Source organism: Dreissena polymorpha, chromosome 5 (genome assembly GCF_020536995.1).
Source record: "Dreissena polymorpha isolate Duluth1 chromosome 5, UMN_Dpol_1.0, whole genome shotgun sequence".
NCBI classification, from domain to species: domain Eukaryota; kingdom Metazoa; phylum Mollusca; class Bivalvia; order Myida; family Dreissenidae; genus Dreissena; species Dreissena polymorpha.
Genome location: NC_068359.1, coordinates 42,370,831 through 42,397,576, shown reverse-complemented (window position 1 = coordinate 42,397,576; position 26,746 = coordinate 42,370,831). Strand labels below are relative to the sequence as shown.

Genomic DNA, 26,746 nt, shown 5'->3' with positions numbered 1-26,746 from the left:
TCGGAATCATGTTTACTGGTTTCTGCAATTCTCAAACAGTTCTGTATGAAGAATGTGTTCAATATGTAGCCGGGATGGACAACTTACTACTCTGTGGTGAAGAAGGGCTTTATTTTCATATAATGTCAAAAATTATAGCAAACAATATAAGAATCCAGTCAAAACGATGATTCAAAATGGCCGTTTGGGCAGAATTTAGTACTGTTAAGGACCTATGGCCTGGTAACAATCTTGTTAACATTGTTTCCATGTTAACAATGTGCATGCTTTCGCATTGAAATCAGTGTGGAATGTTGTTTATTTCAGGTTTTAGTCATTGGCTTGTAAGGCAAGATAGTCCCTGGAGAAGAACTAAAGTACGTCAACAGCCTTGTCAGCGGAAAGACACTCCGTTGCAGTTACTGAAGGTAAAACGACATCTTCAGTGGGCTAGGTAAATGTTGGCATGTTTGTCGGAATGTGTTTCCTGGTCTATACCAAAATGTCCTGCGTGCTTTGTTTAATCTATAACAGCGCCATAACTTACTTTTCGCCATTATGCGCAATTCAACTGATGTTATTTATAAGCAAATAAAAAGTTATTGTGAAGAAGTGACTCTTGCAAGTGCCTCACATTGTTGTATGCCTTTTAACAATGATCTGAGCTTACTAGAAGTTTTACTTTTTCTGTTTCTAAGAAATATGGATTTATATTTATCTCAGATGTCAATTTTTTGGCAATCATTAGTGTCATATCAGGGGTATTTCCTCAATATGTCAGCCCCAATTATTTATGCTGTGATTGGGTTATCTCCCTTGCATGGGCCTGTTTAAGGGATTACTACACAGGGGCCTTAAATGTTGTGTTTTTACAACAGATTTAAGGTACAAATGCTTAACTTGCCTTTCAAGATCATGCTAAGCATGCAATTTATTTATATTTTTATTACTTTAAGCAAAAACATGTGCATTTGTTGTGAGAGCTGTAAAAATCTAAGCAACGCCAAGTATTTATTGGCTCAAAACTGTGTGTTTTTGTGTTGCTTCTTTGATAAAGTTATTATTTAAAGGCTGACCAAGTCACCTGCACTACCATTTGTCATCTCAATGTGATTAAGACTTCATTTAATTGTTGCAATATGTTTCTGTGAGGTAGCTTTTCACTACCATGACTTCTACAATGACCCTGAAAATGGCATAGAAAAAATAGGGAAAACAGGGGCGGATTAAACGCTTTATAAATAACAAACAAGCCTTCAGACTTGGTCAAGAATGTATTATATTTGCTTGTTTTTGTCCAAATTTCAAGAAAACAAGTCCATATTCTGCAGTTCTAAGACTTTGCTGGCCCTTAAGGTAAAACGACAAATTTCCAAAATGATCAAACACCCATGAAACATGCTTTTGCTTACTTATATATTCCTAAGGTTTTGTTTTTTAACAGAGTGTTTGCCCTTAACACTATTGTATGACCATACTGTTCGTAAATCAAGGGAGGTAATTCGGAATCATGTTTACTGGTTTCTGCAATTCTCAAACAGTTCTGTATGAAGAATGTGTTCAATATGTAGCCGGGATGGACAACTTACTACTCTGTGGTGAAGAAGGGCTTTATTTTCATATAATGTCAAAAATTATAGCAAACAATATAAGAATCCAGTCAAAACGATGATTCAAAATGGCCGTTTGGGCAGAATTTAGTACTGTTAAGGACCTATGGCCTGGTAACAATCTTGTTAACATTGTTTCCATGTTAACAATGTGCATGCTTTCGCATTGAAATCAGTGTGGAATGTTGTTTATTTCAGGTTTTAGTCATTGGCTTGTAAGGCAAGATAGTCCCTGGAGAAGAACTAAAGTACGTCAACAGCCTTGTCAGCGGAAAGACACTCCGTTGCAGTTACTGAAGGTAAAACGACATCTTCAGTGGGCTAGGTAAATGTTGGCATGTTTGTCGGAATGTGTTTCCTGGTCTATACCAAAATGTCCTGCGTGCTTTGTTTAATCTATAACAGCGCCATAACTTACTTTTCGCCATTATGCGCAATTCAACTGATGTTATTTATAAGCAAATAAAAAGTTATTGTGAAGAAGTGACTCTTGCAAGTGCCTCACATTGTTGTATGCCTTTTAACAATGATCTGAGCTTACTAGAAGTTTTACTTTTTCTGTTTCTAAGAAATATGGATTTATATTTATCTCAGATGTCAATTTTTGGCAATCATTAGTGTCATATCAGGGGTATTTCCTCAATATGTCAGCCCCAATTATTTATGCTGTGATTGGGTTATCTCCCTTGCATGGGCCTGTTTAAGGGATTACTACACAGGGGCCTTAAATGTTGTGTTTTTACAACAGATTTAAGGTACAAATGCTTAACTTGCCTTTCAAGATCATGCTAAGCATGCAATTTATTTATATTTTTATTACTTTAAGCAAAAACATGTGCATTTGTTGTGAGAGCTGTAAAAATCTAAGCAACGCCAAGTATTTATTGGCTCAAAACTGTGTGTTTTTGTGTTGCTTCTTTGATAAAGTTATTATTTAAAGGCTGACCAAGTCACCTGCACTACCATTTGTCATCTCAATGTGATTAAGACTTCATTTAATTGTTGCAATATGTTTCTGTGAGGTAGCTTTTCACTACCATGACTTCTACAATGACCCTGAAAATGGCATAGAAAAAATAGGGAAAACAGGGGCGGATTAAACGCTTTATAAATAACAAACAAGCCTTCAGACTTGGTCAAGAATGTATTATATTTGCTTGTTTTTGTCCAAATTTCAAGAAAACAAGTCCATATTCTGCAGTTCTAAGACTTTGCTGGCCCTTAAGGCTGCACACCACACTTTTTAGCCACCAATGCGAATTGGCCCCGGTCAAATTTCTAAATAAAGAGAACATTGCTCAAGTAAGCACCATTTTGAGTGTCTAAATAATAATGAATGTCAGGTTTGAGTTGTGGTGATTTTTCTTGGATGTTTGTAAGTTACCAAAACATTGGTATTTTAACTATAGCTGCATACAGGAAGTAGAATTAATGCAATTCGAAAACAGGTGTAATGCTGGCTCCGGTCAGTATTTCTGTTGGAAATTTGAAAGGGCGTACAGACATTGAACTTTTACAAAAAATCTAATCCTTTGACCCCCAATTTTCTCCATTGCTGTTTAGTACTTGGTAAGTTACCACTGTAAAAACATGGTTTCCAGGCACCTTGCTTCTGCAGGAAAGTGGCAGTTTGTTGTTGAAACTGGCTTAAAAAGGCTCGGAAACACACAGAATTCTCATGTTTTGATTTGAAATCATCAATACTAAAACATTTTGCCCCAACTCATTTGATTTGAATGTTACTGATTTTTCAGAAGGCACAGCCTCAACCATTCTGTAAATGTGCTTGGTTTATTTTCAGATTTGCGAGGTGACCAGTTTCCAGACATTGGTTCGCTCCTGCTTGTGTACGAGATTGGCCGAGACTAAAAAAACTGTAGTGTGCCACCTTAAGGTAAAACGACAAATTTCCAAAATGATCAAACACCCATGAAACATGCTTTTGCTTACTTATATATTCCTAAGGTTTTGTTTTTTAACAGAGTGTTTGCCCTTAACACTATTGTATGACCATACTGTTCGTAAATCAAGGGAGGTAATTCGGAATCATGTTTACTGGTTTCTGCAATTCTCAAACAGTTCTGTATGAAGAATGTGTTCAATATGTAGCCGGGATGGACAACTTACTACTCTGTGGTGAAGAAGGGCTTTATTTTCATATAATGTCAAAAATTATAGCAAACAATATAAGAATCCAGTCAAAACGATGATTCAAAATGGCCGTTTGGGCAGAATTTAGTACTGTTAAGGACCTATGGCCTGGTAACAATCTTGTTAACATTGTTTCCATGTTAACAATGTGCATGCTTTCGCATTGAAATCAGTGTGGAATGTTGTTTATTTCAGGTTTTAGTCATTGGCTTGTAAGGCAAGATAGTCCCTGGAGAAGAACTAAAGTACGTCAACAGCCTTGTCAGCGGAAAGACACTCCGTTGCAGTTACTGAAGGTAAAACGACATCTTCAGTGGGCTAGGTAAATGTTGGCATGTTTGTCGGAATGTGTTTCCTGGTCTATACCAAAATGTCCTGCGTGCTTTGTTTAATCTATAACAGCGCCATAACTTACTTTTCGCCATTATGCGCAATTCAACTGATGTTATTTATAAGCAAATAAAAAGTTATTGTGAAGAAGTGACTCTTGCAAGTGCCTCACATTGTTGTATGCCTTTTAACAATGATCTGAGCTTACTAGAAGTTTTACTTTTTCTGTTTCTAAGAAATATGGATTTATATTTATCTCAGATGTCAATTTTTTGGCAATCATTAGTGTCATATCAGGGGTATTTCCTCAATATGTCAGCCCCAATTATTTATGCTGTGATTGGGTTATCTCCCTTGCATGGGCCTGTTTAAGGGATTACTACACAGGGGCCTTAAATGTTGTGTTTTTACAACAGATTTAAGGTACAAATGCTTAACTTGCCTTTCAAGATCATGCTAAGCATGCAATTTATTTATATTTTTATTACTTTAAGCAAAAACATGTGCATTTGTTGTGAGAGCTGTAAAAATCTAAGCAACGCCAAGTATTTATTGGCTCAAAACTGTGTGTTTTTGTGTTGCTTCTTTGATAAAGTTATTATTTAAAGGCTGACCAAGTCACCTGCACTACCATTTGTCATCTCAATGTGATTAAGACTTCATTTAATTGTTGCAATATGTTTCTGTGAGGTAGCTTTTCACTACCATGACTTCTACAATGACCCTGAAAATGGCATAGAAAAAATAGGGAAAACAGGGGCGGATTAAACGCTTTATAAATAACAAACAAGCCTTCAGACTTGGTCAAGAATGTATTATATTTGCTTGTTTTTGTCCAAATTTCAAGAAAACAAGTCCATATTCTGCAGTTCTAAGACTTTGCTGGCCCTTAAGGCTGCACACCACACTTTTTAGCCACCAATGCGAATTGGCCCCGGTCAAATTTCTAAATAAAGAGAACATTGCTCAAGTAAGCACCATTTTGAGTGTCTAAATAATAATGAATGTCAGGTTTGAGTTGTGGTGATTTTTCTTGGATGTTTGTAAGTTACCAAAACATTGGTATTTTAACTATAGCTGCATACAGGAAGTAGAATTAATGCAATTCGAAAACAGGTGTAATGCTGGCTCCGGTCAGTATTTCTGTTGGAAATTTGAAAGGGCGTACAGACATTGAACTTTTACAAAAAATCTAATCCTTTGACCCCCAATTTTCTCCATTGCTGTTTAGTACTTGGTAAGTTACCAATGTAAAAACATGGTTTCCAGGCACCTTGCTTCTGCAGGAAAGTGGCAGTTTGTTGTTGAAACTGGCTTAAAAAGGCTCGGAAACACACAGAATTCTCATGTTTTGATTTGAAATCATCAATACTAAAACATTTTGCCCCAACTCATTTGATTTGAATGTTACTGATTTTTCAGAAGGCACAGCCTCAACCATTCTGGAAATGTGCTTGGTTTATTTTCAGATTTGCGAGGTGACCAGTTTCCAGACATTGGTTCGCTCCTGCTTGTGTACGAGATTGGCCGAGACTAAAAAAACTGTAGTGTGCCACCTTAAGGTAAAACGACAAATTTCCAAAATGATCAAACACCCATGAAACATGCTTTTGCTTACTTATATATTCCTAAGGTTTTGTTTTTTAACAGAGTGTTTGCCCTTAACACTATTGTATGACCATACTGTTCGTAAATCAAGGGAGGTAATTCGGAATCATGTTTACTGGTTTCTGCAATTCTCAAACAGTTCTGTATGAAGAATGTGTTCAATATGTAGCCGGGATGGACAACTTACTACTCTGTGGTGAAGAAGGGCTTTATTTTCATATAATGTCAAAAATTATAGCAAACAATATAAGAATCCAGTCAAAACGATGATTCAAAATGGCCGTTTGGGCAGAATTTAGTACTGTTAAGGACCTATGGCCTGGTAACAATCTTGTTAACATTGTTTCCATGTTAACAATGTGCATGCTTTCGCATTGAAATCAGTGTGGAATGTTGTTTATTTCAGGTTTTAGTCATTGGCTTGTAAGGCAAGATAGTCCCTGGAGAAGAACTAAAGTACGTCAACAGCCTTGTCAGCGGAAAGACACTCCGTTGCAGTTACTGAAGGTAAAACGACATCTTCAGTGGGCTAGGTAAATGTTGGCATGTTTGTCGGAATGTGTTTCCTGGTCTATACCAAAATGTCCTGCGTGCTTTGTTTAATCTATAACAGCGCCATAACTTACTTTTCGCCATTATGCGCAATTCAACTGATGTTATTTATAAGCAAATAAAAAGTTATTGTGAAGAAGTGACTCTTGCAAGTGCCTCACATTGTTGTATGCCTTTTAACAATGATCTGAGCTTACTAGAAGTTTTACTTTTTCTGTTTCTAAGAAATATGGATTTATATTTATCTCAGATGTCAATTTTTTGGCAATCATTAGTGTCATATCAGGGGTATTTCCTCAATATGTCAGCCCCAATTATTTATGCTGTGATTGGGTTATCTCCCTTGCATGGGCCTGTTTAAGGGATTACTACACAGGGGCCTTAAATGTTGTGTTTTTACAACAGATTTAAGGTACAAATGCTTAACTTGCCTTTCAAAATCATGCTAAGCATGCAATTTATTTATATTTTTATTACTTTAAGCAAAAACATGTGCATTTGTTGTGAGAGCTGTAAAAATCTAAGCAACGCCAAGTATTTATTGGCTCAAAACTGTGTGTTTTTGTGTTGCTTCTTTGATAAAGTTATTATTTAAAGGCTGACCAAGTCACCTGCACTACCATTTGTCATCTCAATGTGATTAAGACTTCATTTAATTGTTGCAATATGTTTCTGTGAGGTAGCTTTTCACTACCATGACTTCTACAATGACCCTGAAAATGGCATAGAAAAAATAGGGAAAACAGGGGCGGATTAAACGCTTTATAAATAACAAACAAGCCTTCAGACTTGGTCAAGAATGTATTATATTTGCTTGTTTTTGTCCAAATTTCAAGAAAACAAGTCCATATTCTGCAGTTCTAAGACTTTGCTGGCCCTTAAGGTAAAACGACAAATTTCCAAAATGATCAAACACCCATGAAACATGCTTTTGCTTACTTATATATTCCTAAGGTTTTGTTTTTTAACAGAGTGTTTGCCCTTAACACTATTGTATGACCATACTGTTCGTAAATCAAGGGAGGTAATTCGGAATCATGTTTACTGGTTTCTGCAATTCTCAAACAGTTCTGTATGAAGAATGTGTTCAATATGTAGCCGGGATGGACAACTTACTACTCTGTGGTGAAGAAGGGCTTTATTTTCATATAATGTCAAAAATTATAGCAAACAATATAAGAATCCAGTCAAAACGATGATTCAAAATGGCCGTTTGGGCAGAATTTAGTACTGTTAAGGACCTATGGCCTGGTAACAATCTTGTTAACATTGTTTCCATGTTAACAATGTGCATGCTTTCGCATTGAAATCAGTGTGGAATGTTGTTTATTTCAGGTTTTAGTCATTGGCTTGTAAGGCAAGATAGTCCCTGGAGAAGAACTAAAGTACGTCAACAGCCTTGTCAGCGGAAAGACACTCCGTTGCAGTTACTGAAGGTAAAACGACATCTTCAGTGGGCTAGGTAAATGTTGGCATGTTTGTCGGAATGTGTTTCCTGGTCTATACCAAAATGTCCTGCGTGCTTTGTTTAATCTATAACAGCGCCATAACTTACTTTTCGCCATTATGCGCAATTCAACTGATGTTATTTATAAGCAAATAAAAAGTTATTGTGAAGAAGTGACTCTTGCAAGTGCCTCACATTGTTGTATGCCTTTTAACAATGATCTGAGCTTACTAGAAGTTTTACTTTTTCTGTTTCTAAGAAATATGGATTTATATTTATCTCAGATGTCAATTTTTTGGCAATCATTAGTGTCATATCAGGGGTATTTCCTCAATATGTCAGCCCCAATTATTTATGCTGTGATTGGGTTATCTCCCTTGCATGGGCCTGTTTAAGGGATTACTACACAGGGGCCTTAAATGTTGTGTTTTTACAACAGATTTAAGGTACAAATGCTTAACTTGCCTTTCAAGATCATGCTAAGCATGCAATTTATTTATATTTTTATTACTTTAAGCAAAAACATGTGCATTTGTTGTGAGAGCTGTAAAAATCTAAGCAACGCCAAGTATTTATTGGCTCAAAACTGTGTGTTTTTGTGTTGCTTCTTTGATAAAGTTATTATTTAAAGGCTGACCAAGTCACCTGCACTACCATTTGTCATCTCAATGTGATTAAGACTTCATTTAATTGTTGCAATATGTTTCTGTGAGGTAGCTTTTCACTACCATGACTTCTACAATGACCCTGAAAATGGCATAGAAAAAATAGGGAAAACAGGGGCGGATTAAACGCTTTATAAATAACAAACAAGCCTTCAGACTTGGTCAAGAATGTATTATATTTGCTTGTTTTTGTCCAAATTTCAAGAAAACAAGTCCATATTCTGCAGTTCTAAGACTTTGCTGGCCCTTAAGGCTGCACACCACACTTTTTAGCCACCAATGCGAATTGGCCCCGGTCAAATTTCTAAATAAAGAGAACATTGCTCAAGTAAGCACCATTTTGAGTGTCTAAATAATAATGAATGTCAGGTTTGAGTTGTGGTGATTTTTCTTGGATGTTTGTAAGTTACCAAAACATTGGTATTTTAACTATAGCTGCATACAGGAAGTAGAATTAATGCAATTCGAAAACAGGTGTAATGCTGGCTCCGGTCAGTATTTCTGTTGGAAATTTGAAAGGGCGTACAGACATTGAACTTTTACAAAAAATCTAATCCTTTGACCCCCAATTTTCTCCATTGCTGTTTAGTACTTGGTAAGTTACCAATGTAAAAACATGGTTTCCAGGCACCTTGCTTCTGCAGGAAAGTGGCAGTTTGTTGTTGAAACTGGCTTAAAAAGGCTCGGAAACACACAGAATTCTCATGTTTTGATTTGAAATCATCAATACTAAAACATTTTGCCCCAACTCATTTGATTTGAATGTTACTGATTTTTCAGAAGGCACAGCCTCAACCATTCTGGAAATGTGCTTGGTTTATTTTCAGATTTGCGAGGTGACCAGTTTCCAGACATTGGTTCGCTCCTGCTTGTGTACGAGATTGGCCGAGACTAAAAAAACTGTAGTGTGCCACCTTAAGGTAAAACGACAAATTTCCAAAATGATCAAACACCCATGAAACATGCTTTTGCTTACTTATATATTCCTAAGGTTTTGTTTTTTAACAGAGTGTTTGCCCTTAACACTATTGTATGACCATACTGTTCGTAAATCAAGGGAGGTAATTCGGAATCATGTTTACTGGTTTCTGCAATTCTCAAACAGTTCTGTATGAAGAATGTGTTCAATATGTAGCCGGGATGGACAACTTACTACTCTGTGGTGAAGAAGGGCTTTATTTTCATATAATGTCAAAAATTATAGCAAACAATATAAGAATCCAGTCAAAACGATGATTCAAAATGGCCGTTTGGGCAGAATTTAGTACTGTTAAGGACCTATGGCCTGGTAACAATCTTGTTAACATTGTTTCCATGTTAACAATGTGCATGCTTTCGCATTGAAATCAGTGTGGAATGTTGTTTATTTCAGGTTTTAGTCATTGGCTTGTAAGGCAAGATAGTCCCTGGAGAAGAACTAAAGTACGTCAACAGCCTTGTCAGCGGAAAGACACTCCGTTGCAGTTACTGAAGGTAAAACGACATCTTCAGTGGGCTAGGTAAATGTTGGCATGTTTGTCGGAATGTGTTTCCTGGTCTATACCAAAATGTCCTGCGTGCTTTGTTTAATCTATAACAGCGCCATAACTTACTTTTCGCCATTATGCGCAATTCAACTGATGTTATTTATAAGCAAATAAAAAGTTATTGTGAAGAAGTGACTCTTGCAAGTGCCTCACATTGTTGTATGCCTTTTAACAATGATCTGAGCTTACTAGAAGTTTTACTTTTTCTGTTTCTAAGAAATATGGATTTATATTTATCTCAGATGTCAATTTTTTGGCAATCATTAGTGTCATATCAGGGGTATTTCCTCAATATGTCAGCCCCAATTATTTATGCTGTGATTGGGTTATCTCCCTTGCATGGGCCTGTTTAAGGGATTACTACACAGGGGCCTTAAATGTTGTGTTTTTACAACAGATTTAAGGTACAAATGCTTAACTTGCCTTTCAAGATCATGCTAAGCATGCAATTTATTTATATTTTTATTACTTTAAGCAAAAACATGTGCATTTGTTGTGAGAGCTGTAAAAATCTAAGCAACGCCAAGTATTTATTGGCTCAAAACTGTGTGTTTTTGTGTTGCTTCTTTGATAAAGTTATTATTTAAAGGCTGACCAAGTCACCTGCACTACCATTTGTCATCTCAATGTGATTAAGACTTCATTTAATTGTTGCAATATGTTTCTGTGAGGTAGCTTTTCACTACCATGACTTCTACAATGACCCTGAAAATGGCATAGAAAAAATAGGGAAAACAGGGGCGGATTAAACGCTTTATAAATAACAAACAAGCCTTCAGACTTGGTCAAGAATGTATTATATTTGCTTGTTTTTGTCCAAATTTCAAGAAAACAAGTCCATATTCTGCAGTTCTAAGACTTTGCTGGCCCTTAAGGTAAAACGACAAATTTCCAAAATGATCAAACACCCATGAAACATGCTTTTGCTTACTTATATATTCCTAAGGTTTTGTTTTTTAACAGAGTGTTTGCCCTTAACACTATTGTATGACCATACTGTTCGTAAATCAAGGGAGGTAATTCGGAATCATGTTTACTGGTTTTCTGCAATTCTCAAACAGTTCTGTATGAAGAATGTGTTCAATATGTAGCCGGGATGGACAACTTACTACTCTGTGGTGAAGAAGGGCTTTATTTTCATATAATGTCAAAAATTATAGCAAACAATATAAGAATCCAGTCAAAACGATGATTCAAAATGGCCGTTTGGGCAGAATTTAGTACTGTTAAGGACCTATGGCCTGGTAACAATCTTGTTAACATTGTTTCCATGTTAACAATGTGCATGCTTTCGCATTGAAATCAGTGTGGAATGTTGTTTATTTCAGGTTTTAGTCATTGGCTTGTAAGGCAAGATAGTCCCTGGAGAAGAACTAAAGTACGTCAACAGCCTTGTCAGCGGAAAGACACTCCGTTGCAGTTACTGAAGGTAAAACGACATCTTCAGTGGGCTAGGTAAATGTTGGCATGTTTGTCGGAATGTGTTTCCTGGTCTATACCAAAATGTCCTGCGTGCTTTGTTTAATCTATAACAGCGCCATAACTTACTTTTCGCCATTATGCGCAATTCAACTGATGTTATTTATAAGCAAATAAAAAGTTATTGTGAAGAAGTGACTCTTGCAAGTGCCTCACATTGTTGTATGCCTTTTAACAATGATCTGAGCTTACTAGAAGTTTTACTTTTTCTGTTTCTAAGAAATATGGATTTATATTTATCTCAGATGTCAATTTTTTGGCAATCATTAGTGTCATATCAGGGGTATTTCCTCAATATGTCAGCCCCAATTATTTATGCTGTGATTGGGTTATCTCCCTTGCATGGGCCTGTTTAAGGGATTACTACACAGGGGCCTTAAATGTTGTGTTTTTACAACAGATTTAAGGTACAAATGCTTAACTTGCCTTTCAAGATCATGCTAAGCATGCAATTTATTTATATTTTTATTACTTTAAGCAAAAACATGTGCATTTGTTGTGAGAGCTGTAAAAATCTAAGCAACGCCAAGTATTTATTGGCTCAAAACTGTGTGTTTTTGTGTTGCTTCTTTGATAAAGTTATTATTTAAAGGCTGACCAAGTCACCTGCACTACCATTTGTCATCTCAATGTGATTAAGACTTCATTTAATTGTTGCAATATGTTTCTGTGAGGTAGCTTTTCACTACCATGACTTCTACAATGACCCTGAAAATGGCATAGAAAAAATAGGGAAAACAGGGGCGGATTAAACGCTTTATAAATAACAAACAAGCCTTCAGACTTGGTCAAGAATGTATTATATTTGCTTGTTTTTGTCCAAATTTCAAGAAAACAAGTCCATATTCTGCAGTTCTAAGACTTTGCTGGCCCTTAAGGCTGCACACCACACTTTTTAGCCACCAATGCGAATTGGCCCCGGTCAAATTTCTAAATAAAGAGAACATTGCTCAAGTAAGCACCATTTTGAGTGTCTAAATAATAATGAATGTCAGGTTTGAGTTGTGGTGATTTTTCTTGGATGTTTGTAAGTTACCAAAACATTGGTATTTTAACTATAGCTGCATACAGGAAGTAGAATTAATGCAATTCGAAAACAGGTGTAATGCTGGCTCCGGTCAGTATTTCTGTTGGAAATTTGAAAGGGCGTACAGACATTGAACTTTTACAAAAAATCTAATCCTTTGACCCCCAATTTTCTCCATTGCTGTTTAGTACTTGGTAAGTTACCAATGTAAAAACATGGTTTCCAGGCACCTTGCTTCTGCAGGAAAGTGGCAGTTTGTTGTTGAAACTGGCTTAAAAAGGCTCGGAAACACACAGAATTCTCATGTTTTGATTTGAAATCATCAATACTAAAACATTTTGCCCCAACTCATTTGATTTGAATGTTACTGATTTTTCAGAAGGCACAGCCTCAACCATTCTGGAAATGTGCTTGGTTTATTTTCAGATTTGCGAGGTGACCAGTTTCCAGACATTGGTTCGCTCCTGCTTGTGTACGAGATTGGCCGAGACTAAAAAAACTGTAGTGTGCCACCTTAAGGTAAAACGACAAATTTCCAAAATGATCAAACACCCATGAAACATGCTTTTGCTTACTTATATATTCCTAAGGTTTTGTTTTTTAACAGAGTGTTTGCCCTTAACACTATTGTATGACCATACTGTTCGTAAATCAAGGGAGGTAATTCGGAATCATGTTTACTGGTTTCTGCAATTCTCAAACAGTTCTGTATGAAGAATGTGTTCAATATGTAGCCGGGATGGACAACTTACTACTCTGTGGTGAAGAAGGGCTTTATTTTCATATAATGTCAAAAATTATAGCAAACAATATAAGAATCCAGTCAAAACGATGATTCAAAATGGCCGTTTGGGCAGAATTTAGTACTGTTAAGGACCTATGGCCTGGTAACAATCTTGTTAACATTGTTTCCATGTTAACAATGTGCATGCTTTCGCATTGAAATCAGTGTGGAATGTTGTTTATTTCAGGTTTTAGTCATTGGCTTGTAAGGCAAGATAGTCCCTGGAGAAGAACTAAAGTACGTCAACAGCCTTGTCAGCGGAAAGACACTCTGTTGCAGTTACTGAAGGTAAAACGACATCTTCAGTGGGCTAGGTAAATGTTGGCATGTTTGTCGGAATGTGTTTCCTGGTCTATACCAAAATGTCCTGCGTGCTTTGTTTAATCTATAACAGCGCCATAACTTACTTTTCGCCATTATGCGCAATTCAACTGATGTTATTTATAAGCAAATAAAAAGTTATTGTGAAGAAGTGACTCTTGCAAGTGCCTCACATTGTTGTATGCCTTTTAACAATGATCTGAGCTTACTAGAAGTTTTACTTTTTCTGTTTCTAAGAAATATGGATTTATATTTATCTCAGATGTCAATTTTTTGGCAATCATTAGTGTCATATCAGGGGTATTTCCTCAATATGTCAGCCCCAATTATTTATGCTGTGATTGGGTTATCTCCCTTGCATGGGCCTGTTTAAGGGATTACTACACAGGGGCCTTAAATGTTGTGTTTTTACAACAGATTTAAGGTACAAATGCTTAACTTGCCTTTCAAGATCATGCTAAGCATGCAATTTATTTATATTTTTATTACTTTAAGCAAAAACATGTGCATTTGTTGTGAGAGCTGTAAAAATCTAAGCAACGCCAAGTATTTATTGGCTCAAAACTGTGTGTTTTTGTGTTGCTTCTTTGATAAAGTTATTATTTAAAGGCTGACCAAGTCACCTGCACTACCATTTGTCATCTCAATGTGATTAAGACTTCATTTAATTGTTGCAATATGTTTCTGTGAGGTAGCTTTTCACTACCATGACTTCTACAATGACCCTGAAAATGGCATAGAAAAAATAGGGAAAACAGGGGCGGATTAAACGCTTTATAAATAACAAACAAGCCTTCAGACTTGGTCAAGAATGTATTATATTTGCTTGTTTTTGTCCAAATTTCAAGAAAACAAGTCCATATTCTGCAGTTCTAAGACTTTGCTGGCCCTTAAGGCTGCACACCACACTTTTTAGCCACCAATGCGAATTGGCCCCGGTCAAATTTCTAAATAAAGAGAACATTGCTCAAGTAAGCACCATTTTGAGTGTCTAAATAATAATGAATGTCAGGTTTGAGTTGTGGTGATTTTTCTTGGATGTTTGTAAGTTACCAAAACATTGGTATTTTAACTATAGCTGCATACAGGAAGTAGAATTAATGCAATTCGAAAACAGGTGTAATGCTGGCTCCGGTCAGTATTTCTGTTGGAAATTTGAAAGGGCGTACAGACATTGAACTTTTACAAAAAATCTAATCCTTTGACCCCCAATTTTCTCCATTGCTGTTTAGTACTTGGTAAGTTACCAATGTAAAAACATGGTTTCCAGGCACCTTGCTTCTGCAGGAAAGTGGCAGTTTGTTGTTGAAACTGGCTTAAAAAGGCTCGGAAACACACAGAATTCTCATGTTTTGATTTGAAATCATCAATACTAAAACATTTTGCCCCAACTCATTTGATTTGAATGTTACTGATTTTTCAGAAGGCACAGCCTCAACCATTCTGGAAATGTGCTTGGTTTATTTTCAGATTTGCGAGGTGACCAGTTTCCAGACATTGGTTCGCTCCTGCTTGTGTACGAGATTGGCCGAGACTAAAAAAACTGTAGTGTGCCACCTTAAGGTAAAACGACAAATTTCCAAAATGATCAAACACCCATGAAACATGCTTTTGCTTACTTATATATTCCTAAGGTTTTTTTTTTTAACAGAGTGTTTGCCCTTAACACTATTGTATGACCATACTGTTCGTAAATCAAGGGAGGTAATTCGGAATCATGTTTACTGGTTTCTGCAATTCTCAAACAGTTCTGTATGAAGAATGTGTTCAATATGTAGCCGGGATGGACAACTTACTACTCTGTGGTGAAGAAGGGCTTTATTTTCATATAATGTCAAAAATTATAGCAAACAATATAAGAATCCAGTCAAAACGATGATTCAAAATGGCCGTTTGGGCAGAATTTAGTACTGTTAAGGACCTATGGCCTGGTAACAATCTTGTTAACATTGTTTCCATGTTAACAATGTGCATGCTTTCGCATTGAAATCAGTGTGGAATGTTGTTTATTTCAGGTTTTAGTCATTGGCTTGTAAGGCAAGATAGTCCCTGGAGAAGAACTAAAGTACGTCAACAGCCTTGTCAGCGGAAAGACACTCCGTTGCAGTTACTGAAGGTAAAACGACATCTTCAGTGGGCTAGGTAAATGTTGGCATGTTTGTCGGAATGTGTTTCCTGGTCTATACCAAAATGTCCTGCGTGCTTTGTTTAATCTATAACAGCGCCATAACTTACTTTTCGCCATTATGCGCAATTCAACTGATGTTATTTATAAGCAAATAAAAAGTTATTGTGAAGAAGTGACTCTTGCAAGTGCCTCACATTGTTGTATGCCTTTTAACAATGATCTGAGCTTACTAGAAGTTTTACTTTTTCTGTTTCTAAGAAATATGGATTTATATTTATCTCAGATGTCAATTTTTTGGCAATCATTAGTGTCATATCAGGGGTATTTCCTCAATATGTCAGCCCCAATTATTTATGCTGTGATTGGGTTATCTCCCTTGCATGGGCCTGTTTAAGGGATTACTACACAGGGGCCTTAAATGTTGTGTTTTTACAACAGATTTAAGGTACAAATGCTTAACTTGCCTTTCAAGATCATGCTAAGCATGCAATTTATTTATATTTTTATTACTTTAAGCAAAAACATGTGCATTTGTTGTGAGAGCTGTAAAAATCTAAGCAACGCCAAGTATTTATTGGCTCAAAACTGTGTGTTTTTGTGTTGCTTCTTTGATAAAGTTATTATTTAAAGGCTGACCAAGTCACCTGCACTACCATTTGTCATCTCAATGTGATTAAGACTTCATTTAATTGTTGCAATATGTTTCTGTGAGGTAGCTTTTCACTACCATGACTTCTACAATGACCCTGAAAATGGCATAGAAAAAATAGGGAAAACAGGGGCGGATTAAACGCTTTATAAATAACAAACAAGCCTTCAGACTTGGTCAAGAATGTATTATATTTGCTTGTTTTTGTCCAAATTTCAAGAAAACAAGTCCATATTCTGCAGTTCTAAGACTTTGCTGGCCCTTAAGGCTGCACACCACACTTTTTAGCCACCAATGCGAATTGGCCCCGGTCAAATTTCTAAATAAAGAGAACATTGCTCAAGTAAGCACCATTTTGAGTGTCTAAATAATAATGAATGTCAGGTTTGAGTTGTGGTGATTTTTCTTGGATGTTTGTAAGTTACCAAAACATTGGTATTTTAACTATAGCTGCATACAGGAAGTAGAATTAATGCAATTCGAAAACAGGTGTAATGCTGGCTCCGGTCAGTATTTCTGTTGGAAATTTGAAAGGGCGTACAGACATTGAACTTTTACAAAAAATCTAATCCTTTGACCCCCAATTTTCTCCATTGCTGTTTAGTACTTGGTAAGTTACCAATGTAAAAACATGGTTTCCAGGCACCTTGCTTCTGCAGGAAAGTGGCAGTTTGTTGTTGAAACTGGCTTAAAAAGGCTCGGAAACACACAGAATTCTCATGTTTTGATTTGAAATCATCAATACTAAAACATTTTGCCCCAACTCATTTGATTTGAATGTTACTGATTTTTCAGAAGGCACAGCCTCAACCATTCTGGAAATGTGCTTGGTTTATTTTCAGATTTGCGAGGTGACCAGTTTCCAGACATTGGTTCGCTCCTGCTTGTGTACGAGATTGGCCGAGACTAAAAAAACTGTAGTGTGCCACCTTAAGGTAAAACGACAAATTTCCAAAATGATCAAACACCCATGAAACATGCTTTTGCTTACTTATATATTCCTAAGGTTTTGTTTTTAACAGAGTGTTTGCCCTTAACACTATTGTATGACCATACTGTTCGTAAATCAAGGGAGGTAATTCGGAATCATGTTTACTGGTTTCTGCAATTCTCAAACAGTTCTGTATGAAGAATGTGTTCAATATGTAGCCGGGATGGACAACTTACTACTCTGTGGTGAAGAAGGGCTTTATTTTCATATAATGTCAAAAATTATAGCAAACAATATAAGAATCCAGTCAAAACGATGATTCAAAATGGCCGTTTGGGCAGAATTTAGTACTGTTAAGGACCTATGGCCTGGTAACAATCTTGTTAACATTGTTTCCATGTTAACAATGTGCATGCTTTCGCATTGAAATCAGTGTGGAATGTTGTTTATTTCAGGTTTTAGTCATTGGCTTGTAAGGCAAGATAGTCCCTGGAGAAGAACTAAAGTACGTCAACAGCCTTGTCAGCGGAAAGACACTCCGTTGCAGTTACTGAAGGTAAAACGACATCTTCAGTGGGCTAGGTAAATGTTGGCATGTTTGTCGGAATGTGTTTCCTGGTCTATACCAAAATGTCCTGCGTGCTTTGTTTAATCTATAACAGCGCCATAACTTACTTTTCGCCATTATGCGCAATTCAACTGATGTTATTTATAAGCAAATAAAAAGTTATTGTGAAGAAGTGACTCTTGCAAGTGCCTCACATTGTTGTATGCCTTTTAACAATGATCTGAGCTTACTAGAAGTTTTACTTTTTCTGTTTCTAAGAAATATGGATTTATATTTATCTCAGATGTCAATTTTTTGGCAATCATTAGTGTCATATCAGGGGTATTTCCTCAATATGTCAGCCCCAATTATTTATGCTGTGATTGGGTTATCTCCCTTGCATGGGCCTGTTTAAGGGATTACTACACAGGGGCCTTAAATGTTGTGTTTTTACAACAGATTTAAGGTACAAATGCTTAACTTGCCTTTCAAGATCATGCTAAGCATGCAATTTATTTATATTTTTATTACTTTAAGCAAAAACATGTGCATTTGTTGTGAGAGCTGTAAAAATCTAAGCAACGCCAAGTATTTATTGGCTCAAAACTGTGTGTTTTTGTGTTGCTTCTTTGATAAAGTTATTATTTAAAGGCTGACCAAGTCACCTGCACTACCATTTGTCATCTCAATGTGATTAAGACTTCATTTAATTGTTGCAATATGTTTCTGTGAGGTAGCTTTTCACTACCATGACTTCTACAATGACCCTGAAAATGGCATAGAAAAAAAAGGGGAAAACAGGGGCGGATTAAACGCTTTATAAATAACAAACAAGCCTTCAGACTTGGTCAAGAATGTATTATATTTGCTTGTTTTTGTCCAAATTTCAAGAAAACAAGTCCATATTCTGCAGTTCTAAGACTTTGCTGGCCCTTAAGGTAAAACGACAAATTTCCAAAATGATCAAACACCCATGAAACATGCTTTTGCTTACTTATATATTCCTAAGGTTTTGTTTTTTAACAGAGTGTTTGCCCTTAACACTATTGTATGACCATACTGTTCGTAAATCAAGGGAGGTAATTCGGAATCATGTTTACTGGTTTCTGCAATTCTCAAACAGTTCTGTATGAAGAATGTGTTCAATATGTAGCCGGGATGGACAACTTACTACTCTGTGGTGAAGAAGGGCTTTATTTTCATATAATGTCAAAAATTATAGCAAACAATATAAGAATCCAGTCAAAACGATGATTCAAAATGGCCGTTTGGGCAGAATTTAGTACTGTTAAGGACCTATGGCCTGGTAACAATCTTGTTAACATTGTTTCCATGTTAACAATGTGCATGCTTTCGCATTGAAATCAGTGTGGAATGTTGTTTATTTCAGGTTTTAGTCATTGGCTTGTAAGGCAAGATAGTCCCTGGAGAAGAACTAAAGTACGTCAACAGCCTTGTCAGCGGAAAGACACTCCGTTGCAGTTACTGAAGGTAAAACGACATCTTCAGTGGGCTAGGTAAATGTTGGCATGTTTGTCGGAATGTGTTTCCTGGTCTATACCAAAATGTCCTGCGTGCTTTGTTTAATCTATAACAGCGCCATAACTTACTTTTCGCCATTATGCGCAATTCAACTGATGTTATTTATAAGCAAATAAAAAGTTATTGTGAAGAAGTGACTCTTGCAAGTGCCTCACATTGTTGTATGCCTTTTAACAATGATCTGAGCTTACTAGAAGTTTTACTTTTTCTGTTTCTAAGAAATATGGATTTATATTTATCTCAGATGTCAATTTTTTGGCAATCATTAGTGTCATATCAGGGGTATTTCCTCAATATGTCAGCCCCAATTATTTATGCTGTGATTGGGTTATCTCCCTTGCATGGGCCTGTTTAAGGGATTACTACACAGGGGCCTTAAATGTTGTGTTTTTACAACAGATTTAAGGTACAAATGCTTAACTTGCCTTTCAAGATCATGCTAAGCATGCAATTTATTTATATTTTTATTACTTTAAGCAAAAACATGTGCATTTGTTGTGAGAGCTGTAAAAATCTAAGCAACGCCAAGTATTTATTGGCTCAAAACTGTGTGTTTTTGTGTTGCTTCTTTGATAAAGTTATTATTTAAAGGCTGACCAAGTCACCTGCACTACCATTTGTCATCTCAATGTGATTAAGACTTCATTTAATTGTTGCAATATGTTTCTGTGAGGTAGCTTTTCACTACCATGACTTCTACAATGACCCTGAAAATGGCATAGAAAAAATAGGGAAAACAGGGGCGGATTAAACGCTTTATAAATAACAAACAAGCCTTCAGACTTGGTCAAGAATGTATTATATTTGCTTGTTTTTGTCCAAATTTCAAGAAAACAAGTCCATATTCTGCAGTTCTAAGACTTTGCTGGCCCTTAAGGCTGCACACCACACTTTTTAGCCACCAATGCGAATTGGCCCCGGTCAAATTTCTAAATAAAGAGAACATTGCTCAAGTAAGCACCATTTTGAGTGTCTAAATAATAATGAATGTCAGGTTTGAGTTGTGGTGATTTTTCTTGGATGTTTGTAAGTTACCAAAACATTGGTATTTTAACTATAGCTGCATACAGGAAGTAGAATTAATGCAATTCGAAAACAGGTGTAATGCTGGCTCCGGTCAGTATTTCTGTTGGAAATTTGAAAGGGCGTACAGACATTGAACTTTTACAAAAAATCTAATCCTTTGACCCCCAATTTTCTCCATTGCTGTTTAGTACTTGGTAAGTTACCAATGTAAAAACATGGTTTCCAGGCACCTTGCTTCTGCAGGAAAGTGGCAGTTTGTTGTTGAAACTGGCTTAAAAAGGCTCGGAAACACACAGAATTCTCATGTTTTGATTTGAAATCATCAATACTAAAACATTTTGCCCCAACTCATTTGATTTGAATGTTACTGATTTTTCAGAAGGCACAGCCTCAACCATTCTGGAAATGTGCTTGGTTTATTTTCAGATTTGCGAGGTGACCAGTTTCCAGACATTGGTTCGCTCCTGCTTGTGTACGAGATTGGCCGAGACTAAAAAAACTGTAGTGTGCCACCATAACGATTTTACTATCAGATATATTAACGCGTGTTTCCGTTACACAATCGATTTAAAAGTGGAGCAATGTGTCTGGAAATAATCGGATTAACTAACGTCGTGAATACAGTTAAATGGATTTTATCATGGTAAGTCAACGTTGTAAGTGTGGTACAGTTTTACAAGCTTGACATCCTAACTCGAAATCAAAACGTTAGGTTGGGGCGCATGTGTAAAGTTGACCAACTTTTATTTAATAATTGTGTAATTCTGCTCATGACTCATGTTAGTCGAGTACAGTCCACTCGCCGATAACGGGCCAGTATACAGAAAACGCATGCATGTAAATAAATCAAGCACAACTAGAGACTGAAATAACTATCACATTGAATGATATTTCATCTGCATTTAACCTGCACACGATTTCATCTTTGTGTTTGGAACTTACAGATTTTGCTGCCTGTATTTGTTTACATGTGCTTCCGCCATTAGCGGGCTAGTTTGGTCAATAACGAGTCATGTGATGTATAGATTGTGGGGTTTTTCTCAAAGTCGATTTTACCTGTCAAAACAGTCAAAAAGTAAACAGTGATTGTCATTGCCATCATGTAAGAATTAAATACTTATATAATGGTATCTAAAGAAAGATTCTGGGCATAATTATTAAGAGAAAACTAATAAAATATTATGCTTGTTTATTTAAACAGATATATAATGTCAATAAAATATTCAAAGGTTAACAAAATATAGGTCTGTATAGATACATATATTTATATACCGAGATCAAAGATTACTACTTGTAATCAATAGAAAAAATACCAAAACAAAGCGACTGAAATTAACATTTTAAATGCTTAGCTTAATCAATACTGACTAGATTAAACAGAGATCACACATATCTATATCCTGAGGTCAAAGATTACTTCTTGTAATCAACATACAAAATAAAAGAAATAATACAAAATTAAAGAAATAAGTGATTGGAACTAACATTATTTGCCAATCAAAACTTACCAGGTAATCAACAGAGATCAAAGATTACTGCTTGTAATTTAAAACACATGCAAAGAAATACTCGGAGTAGCTACAGCAGAACAAGTTCCATGGCCGTCCCTTCAGGGATACTTTTGAGCAGTTCTGAAAGTTTATTATATTGTGCCTCAATATCAGAATGTGTGATAATGTAATTACATGGAAGCACTACACCCCCTCCTTCTTCCTTTAGTGCCGGCCAAGGAGGAAAGCTTGGGACAGGTTCTCCAGTCACCTCTGCTACAATGCGTCCACTCTCCATTAAAGGCCGGAAGAATCCTGCCAAATTTCTTGGGACATGGCCAATGGGTAGACCGGCCACATCTTGAAGTTTAAGCTGCCTCTTTTCATCCGTAATAAGTGAATGCATATGGTCTGGAAAAGTATCTAATTCTGGTAACCATACCAAACTGGCACACTCATCATGAATGTTAGTGTATTCTGGCTGGACTAGTAACTGAGTAGGGGGTGTGGTATTGGGTGGTCTTATTTGGAAAAAATTGTATCCCTTAAAAACAGAGTTTCTTAATACCATTTCCTTTTTTGTTGGTGCCAAAACCATGGAATCATCTGGTTTCTGTAATGAAATGAACACAAATTTATAGAGCGAACCATACATACAATATTATGCATATTTACATAGTTGTTATGACAGTGCACTAATACAAGTTATTAAAATATGTACATGGCTAGCCACTTGTACTTTTGATATTTTACATGTAATATTTTAGTATGGTTTAATTATTCTTACTTTAGTGCATAACTATTATATGTTTTCTAAAGAGAATGAAATATAGTCAATGGCATGTATGAGTTTGTGTTTTATAATTATCATGTCTAATTTTAATGTACTTTCATTTTGAAAACATGATTATCTCTTCGAAAGTATCTGGACAGTGGATTTTTTTTTAATCAGCCATCATTTTATTATCACTAACTATAGATTATGATGGACTGCTTATTACTTCTAAACGCAATCTGGACAGGTGAAAGGCTCATCTTCATCCACACGTTCAGTTAGGCAACCTGCATGTACCCATCCGTCACATTGGTCGCACTGTATCCATAGTTGATTTTCACCTGATGTGATATCTTCCACCCATGTGGTTAGACAAGCTTTACAGAAGTCCTTCGACATACTTGATCCTGTTGTTTCTTCTTGGGGAACAACATTTTCCACTTTTCTTTTTAAGCACCCTTTACCTTTTAAGGGTCCTTTACCTTTCTTAGGATTTGCAGCTGAGCTCCCTTTCTTTTTTTCTGTTTTCTTAGAAATTTGGGCTTGTTTTTTCAGGTACGCCGCTTTTGCCTTAAGCTCTCTTTCTGTAAATTTGGTAATTTTTTCTAACTGTTTCAGTGACATTGTACGAATACTTTCTGTTGAGGTCAGATTGTCTGGCAAAGTGTTCAACAGTGTTTTCCGGACTGGTTTCAATGTTTCTGGAGCCTGAGGTTAACAAGAGCTTCTCTTAATACAGGTGAAACCAGACAGGATGAAGTGGATGGCGGTGTGGACAGAAGTGACACGATGTCAGGTGTTACACCCGATGACGTCTGTGTGGCTTGTAATGCAGCATCTGCTAGCATGTGCAGTCCAGTATGATGACCAGATGAACTACTCCCTTGTGAAGATGATGGGGGTTCAGCTGTCTTGTGCACTTTACTGTGCAGTTTCTTATAGACCTCAAAACAGGGTGACTGTGTTTCAATGTCATAGTTTTCCTCTATTCTTGTCCTGTACTTCTTTAGAACTGGTGTGGACAAAGTCTCTTCAAATACCTCTAGAGCACCCTTTGCCTTATGTTGACCAGGCGAACATTCCATGGGCATGACTTGTGACACTCTTCCAGAAGTTGACGGTTGTTCTTCTGGTTTGGAAGTGAAGAACGTTCTTCCAGGTTTCAGGATTTCATCAGTTATAACAGATGCATCTACCGGGTATATACCAGAGGATCGGAATGCATTAATGACTGTTAGAGGTTTGTAGAAATTGAGAAATGCCTCTGTCAATTTCTCGGCAAACACCTCCTTGCCAATCGATCTTCCAGGATTTTCCCTACTGTACTTTCTTGCAACCAAATGCCACTTTGATTTCAATGGCCCGAAGACGCCTTTGTCCATTGGCTGCATCAGGTGGGTGGCATTAGGCACGATCCTGTACAACTCTATCCCCTTGCTCTTTGCATCCATGAACACTTTGTGATCAACATGACTACTGACACTGTCTAGCAACAAGACAACAGGACGATCAGTTCCAGCGTGCTTATCAAAATGGTCAATGAATTTTCCAAATGTGACAGCATCCATCCAACCTTTCTTGGTGTAAGCGATGGCTGATCCCTCAGTAGCTCCATTCAATGGATTGTACGACCTTGGTTTAGTTCTGGAAATACTAAAAATGGTGGCATTATCTGTCCATTAGCACAACCACAGTACATAACTGTAAGTCTTTCTTTCCCTGCAGTTATGTGGGGCACTGACAAATCTCTCCGAGCAGGACCAAATACCCTTTGATTTGTTACTTCCCATATTGAAACCAGTTTCATCTGCATCCCATATACGAGAAGGCTTATCAATGCACTCTTTGTTCACCAGGAAGTTTCTAAATTTCAAATACCAATTGTCAGTGACATCCTTGGTAACTTTTGAGCGCTTCAGCTCAAGTGGAGTTTCTGTGCGAATGTCTATGAAGATTTGAGTTCCTATTCATGAAAGCAATGTACCAACTGTAACCTGGTCTACCATCAGTGAAAGGCGTTTTCCTTTTCTCCCGTTTTACTACGTCCTGAACAAAATCCAGGAATTCACATGTTCTGAGGCCCATGCCTCTCTGCGCCATCTCACTTAACCATGAGGCCATATTCTCCTCCTCTTCTTTAGTGAAAATAGTAGCTGGACCTTTCACCTTATCTATGTCAGTTTCACCAGAATATCTCCTCTGTAAAAAGCTATATGATAGATTGCATTCACGGGCAGCTTTTCTTAAAGACATACTTTCATTACATACGCTATAAAGGGCTCTCCGTACAGCCATCGTCTTCCTCGGACTCATCCGCTTCCCTTTCAGTTTGTATTTATTGGATACTGCCTTTGCAGATTTCTGTGCAGGGCTGGAGTGCACATGTTGGACTACCTTCTTTTTCTTACAAGGCATCTGAAACCAGAATAAATACAAGATGTGTTTGTGAAACACTATGTCCCCTATATATTTGACCTTTGACCATGAAGGATGACCTTGACCTTTCAAACTCAAAATGTGGAGTTCCATGCATGAGAAGTTGTTATGAATCTATAGTGTACATTAAATGAGCGATTTTGACTCATATATTTGACCTTTGACCTTGAAGGATGACCTTGACCTTTCACCGCTCAAAATGTGCAGCTCCATGAGATACACATGCATGCCAGATATGAAGTTGTTATCTTCAATATTACAAAAGTTATGGCAAATGTTAAAGCTTGACGAAAACCAACAGACAGGGCTAAAACAATATGAGCCCCAGTATAGACTTGGGGGGGGGGGGGGGGGGAAATAATAACATTCAATTCATATCAAGAGGTTTGAAACAAACATTCCTATTTTGAGCTTTCCATCTCATGGACCTACAAGACACAAGAAACTTTATTTAACTTTTTTTATAAACAATTAACAATAGCTATCAAAGCCTTTTACAGTTTAAACAATGGGTAATTTGCAATAAAATGTGTCTATGAATGTCATACATGCCAGAAAATGTCAAAATGTAACGTTGTGAAATCTATGTGAAATGCAGAACAGCTCTAATAAGTAGTGTTCAACCTACATTCTGTAATTCAAACATTTGTGAGACGACCCCTCACCTGATGAAACTGACGATTCGCTAAGGGCAAAATTAGGTCAATTTACTTTCATGTCAGCAGGCCATTAAACAAGCAACTGATCAGGGAAATAATATGATGGAGGAAAGTGCATACCTTGACCCTGCTTTTAAGCAACAATTTTATTGTTCGCTGAAAATCACCGTAAGGAAACACGAGGTGAACTTCTGCCTTTCAATTTAAAACGAGGCTCTGAATCTGGATCAAAAAGACGCCGTGTTTGCATTTCATCTACCAAGATCAATACACGTTAATTGACAACAACCATTTTCAGTCTGCAAAAGTCAAAGTGAAAGACCTCAACGACTGATGCATTATAATTTTAAAGGCATGCATTAAATAAAATTTCCATTCTGTTGAATATTGTCTGATTCGTTAAGGGCTACGATTCGTTATCGGCGAGTTGACTGTAACCTAATTCAAGCAATTAGGTTACTACACATGATAGAACTCTATCTATTGAGTGGCTTGATATGTGATGGCCAATTCATCATGCTAAAAAACTTTTTTATGAAGATTTAAAAGTTACACATTTAGACAATTAGAGCACACATTTATCGAATGTTATGTGGTAAACAAATGCATTGTATTTGCGTTCACAAAATAAGTACACCTTACACATTTTGCACATTTTGTAAGTTTTAGTAACAACATAGAATAAAATAGCATGTTATATGATGGACAACTGTTATAAACTTGGATACATACATGTACATGTACATAAAAATGAGCAATATATATATACTGGCTTACATGTAAATAAAATATGACGTTTACTAATGACGTTTATTTGATTCTTATGTTTGCAATACACCTAATAAATGTATGTATATGTGAAATGAATGCATGCCAGTTAAAAAGTAACATAGCATTTATTTAGTTTTATCATTTAAATATCTTTATATTGTTAATGTGAAAAGATATAAAAAAAACAGCTGCATAAATCAATCAAGCCCTATTACCATGACATCAATGTCCTAAATTTGATTAAAATGATAATTAATAAATTAATTTTTGAATGCATAAAATGTGTGTCTTCTAACCTCTGATATTTAAAATA

At 36.5% G+C, this 26,746-nt stretch overlaps 2 protein-coding genes across 23 annotated transcripts in view; one reads left to right on the top strand and one right to left on the bottom strand.

The window, feature by feature from the left end:
* Positions 1-26,746, top strand: part of LOC127832627 (uncharacterized) — a 71,998-nt gene that overhangs the window by 9,762 nt on the left and 35,490 nt on the right. The window contains exons 4-9 of one of the 22 annotated variants that reach the window (XM_052358162.1): positions 12,801-12,893; positions 13,346-14,717; positions 17,099-17,191; positions 17,643-17,743; positions 19,125-19,225; positions 20,729-20,945. The gene's annotated coding sequence lies outside the window, so the exon portion shown is untranslated. The other 21 variants (XM_052358170.1, XM_052358167.1, XM_052358168.1 and 18 more) reach the window with 21 other exon arrangements.
* On the bottom strand, positions 21,483-24,821 carry LOC127832628 (uncharacterized). Its single transcript, XM_052358185.1, has 2 exons — positions 22,794-24,821; positions 21,483-22,405 (listed from the first exon to the last, which is right to left on the bottom strand). Exon 1 carries the CDS (start codon positions 24,133-24,135, stop codon positions 23,260-23,262), a length of 876 nt encoding a protein of 291 aa, XP_052214145.1. The 5' UTR covers positions 24,136-24,821; the 3' UTR covers positions 21,483-22,405; positions 22,794-23,259.

Excerpts from the sequence above, each read along its gene's own strand:
- LOC127832628 (XM_052358185.1), bottom strand. The coding sequence starts at position 24,135 with ATGGATGCTGTCACATTTGGAAAATTCATTGACCATTTTGATAAGCAC.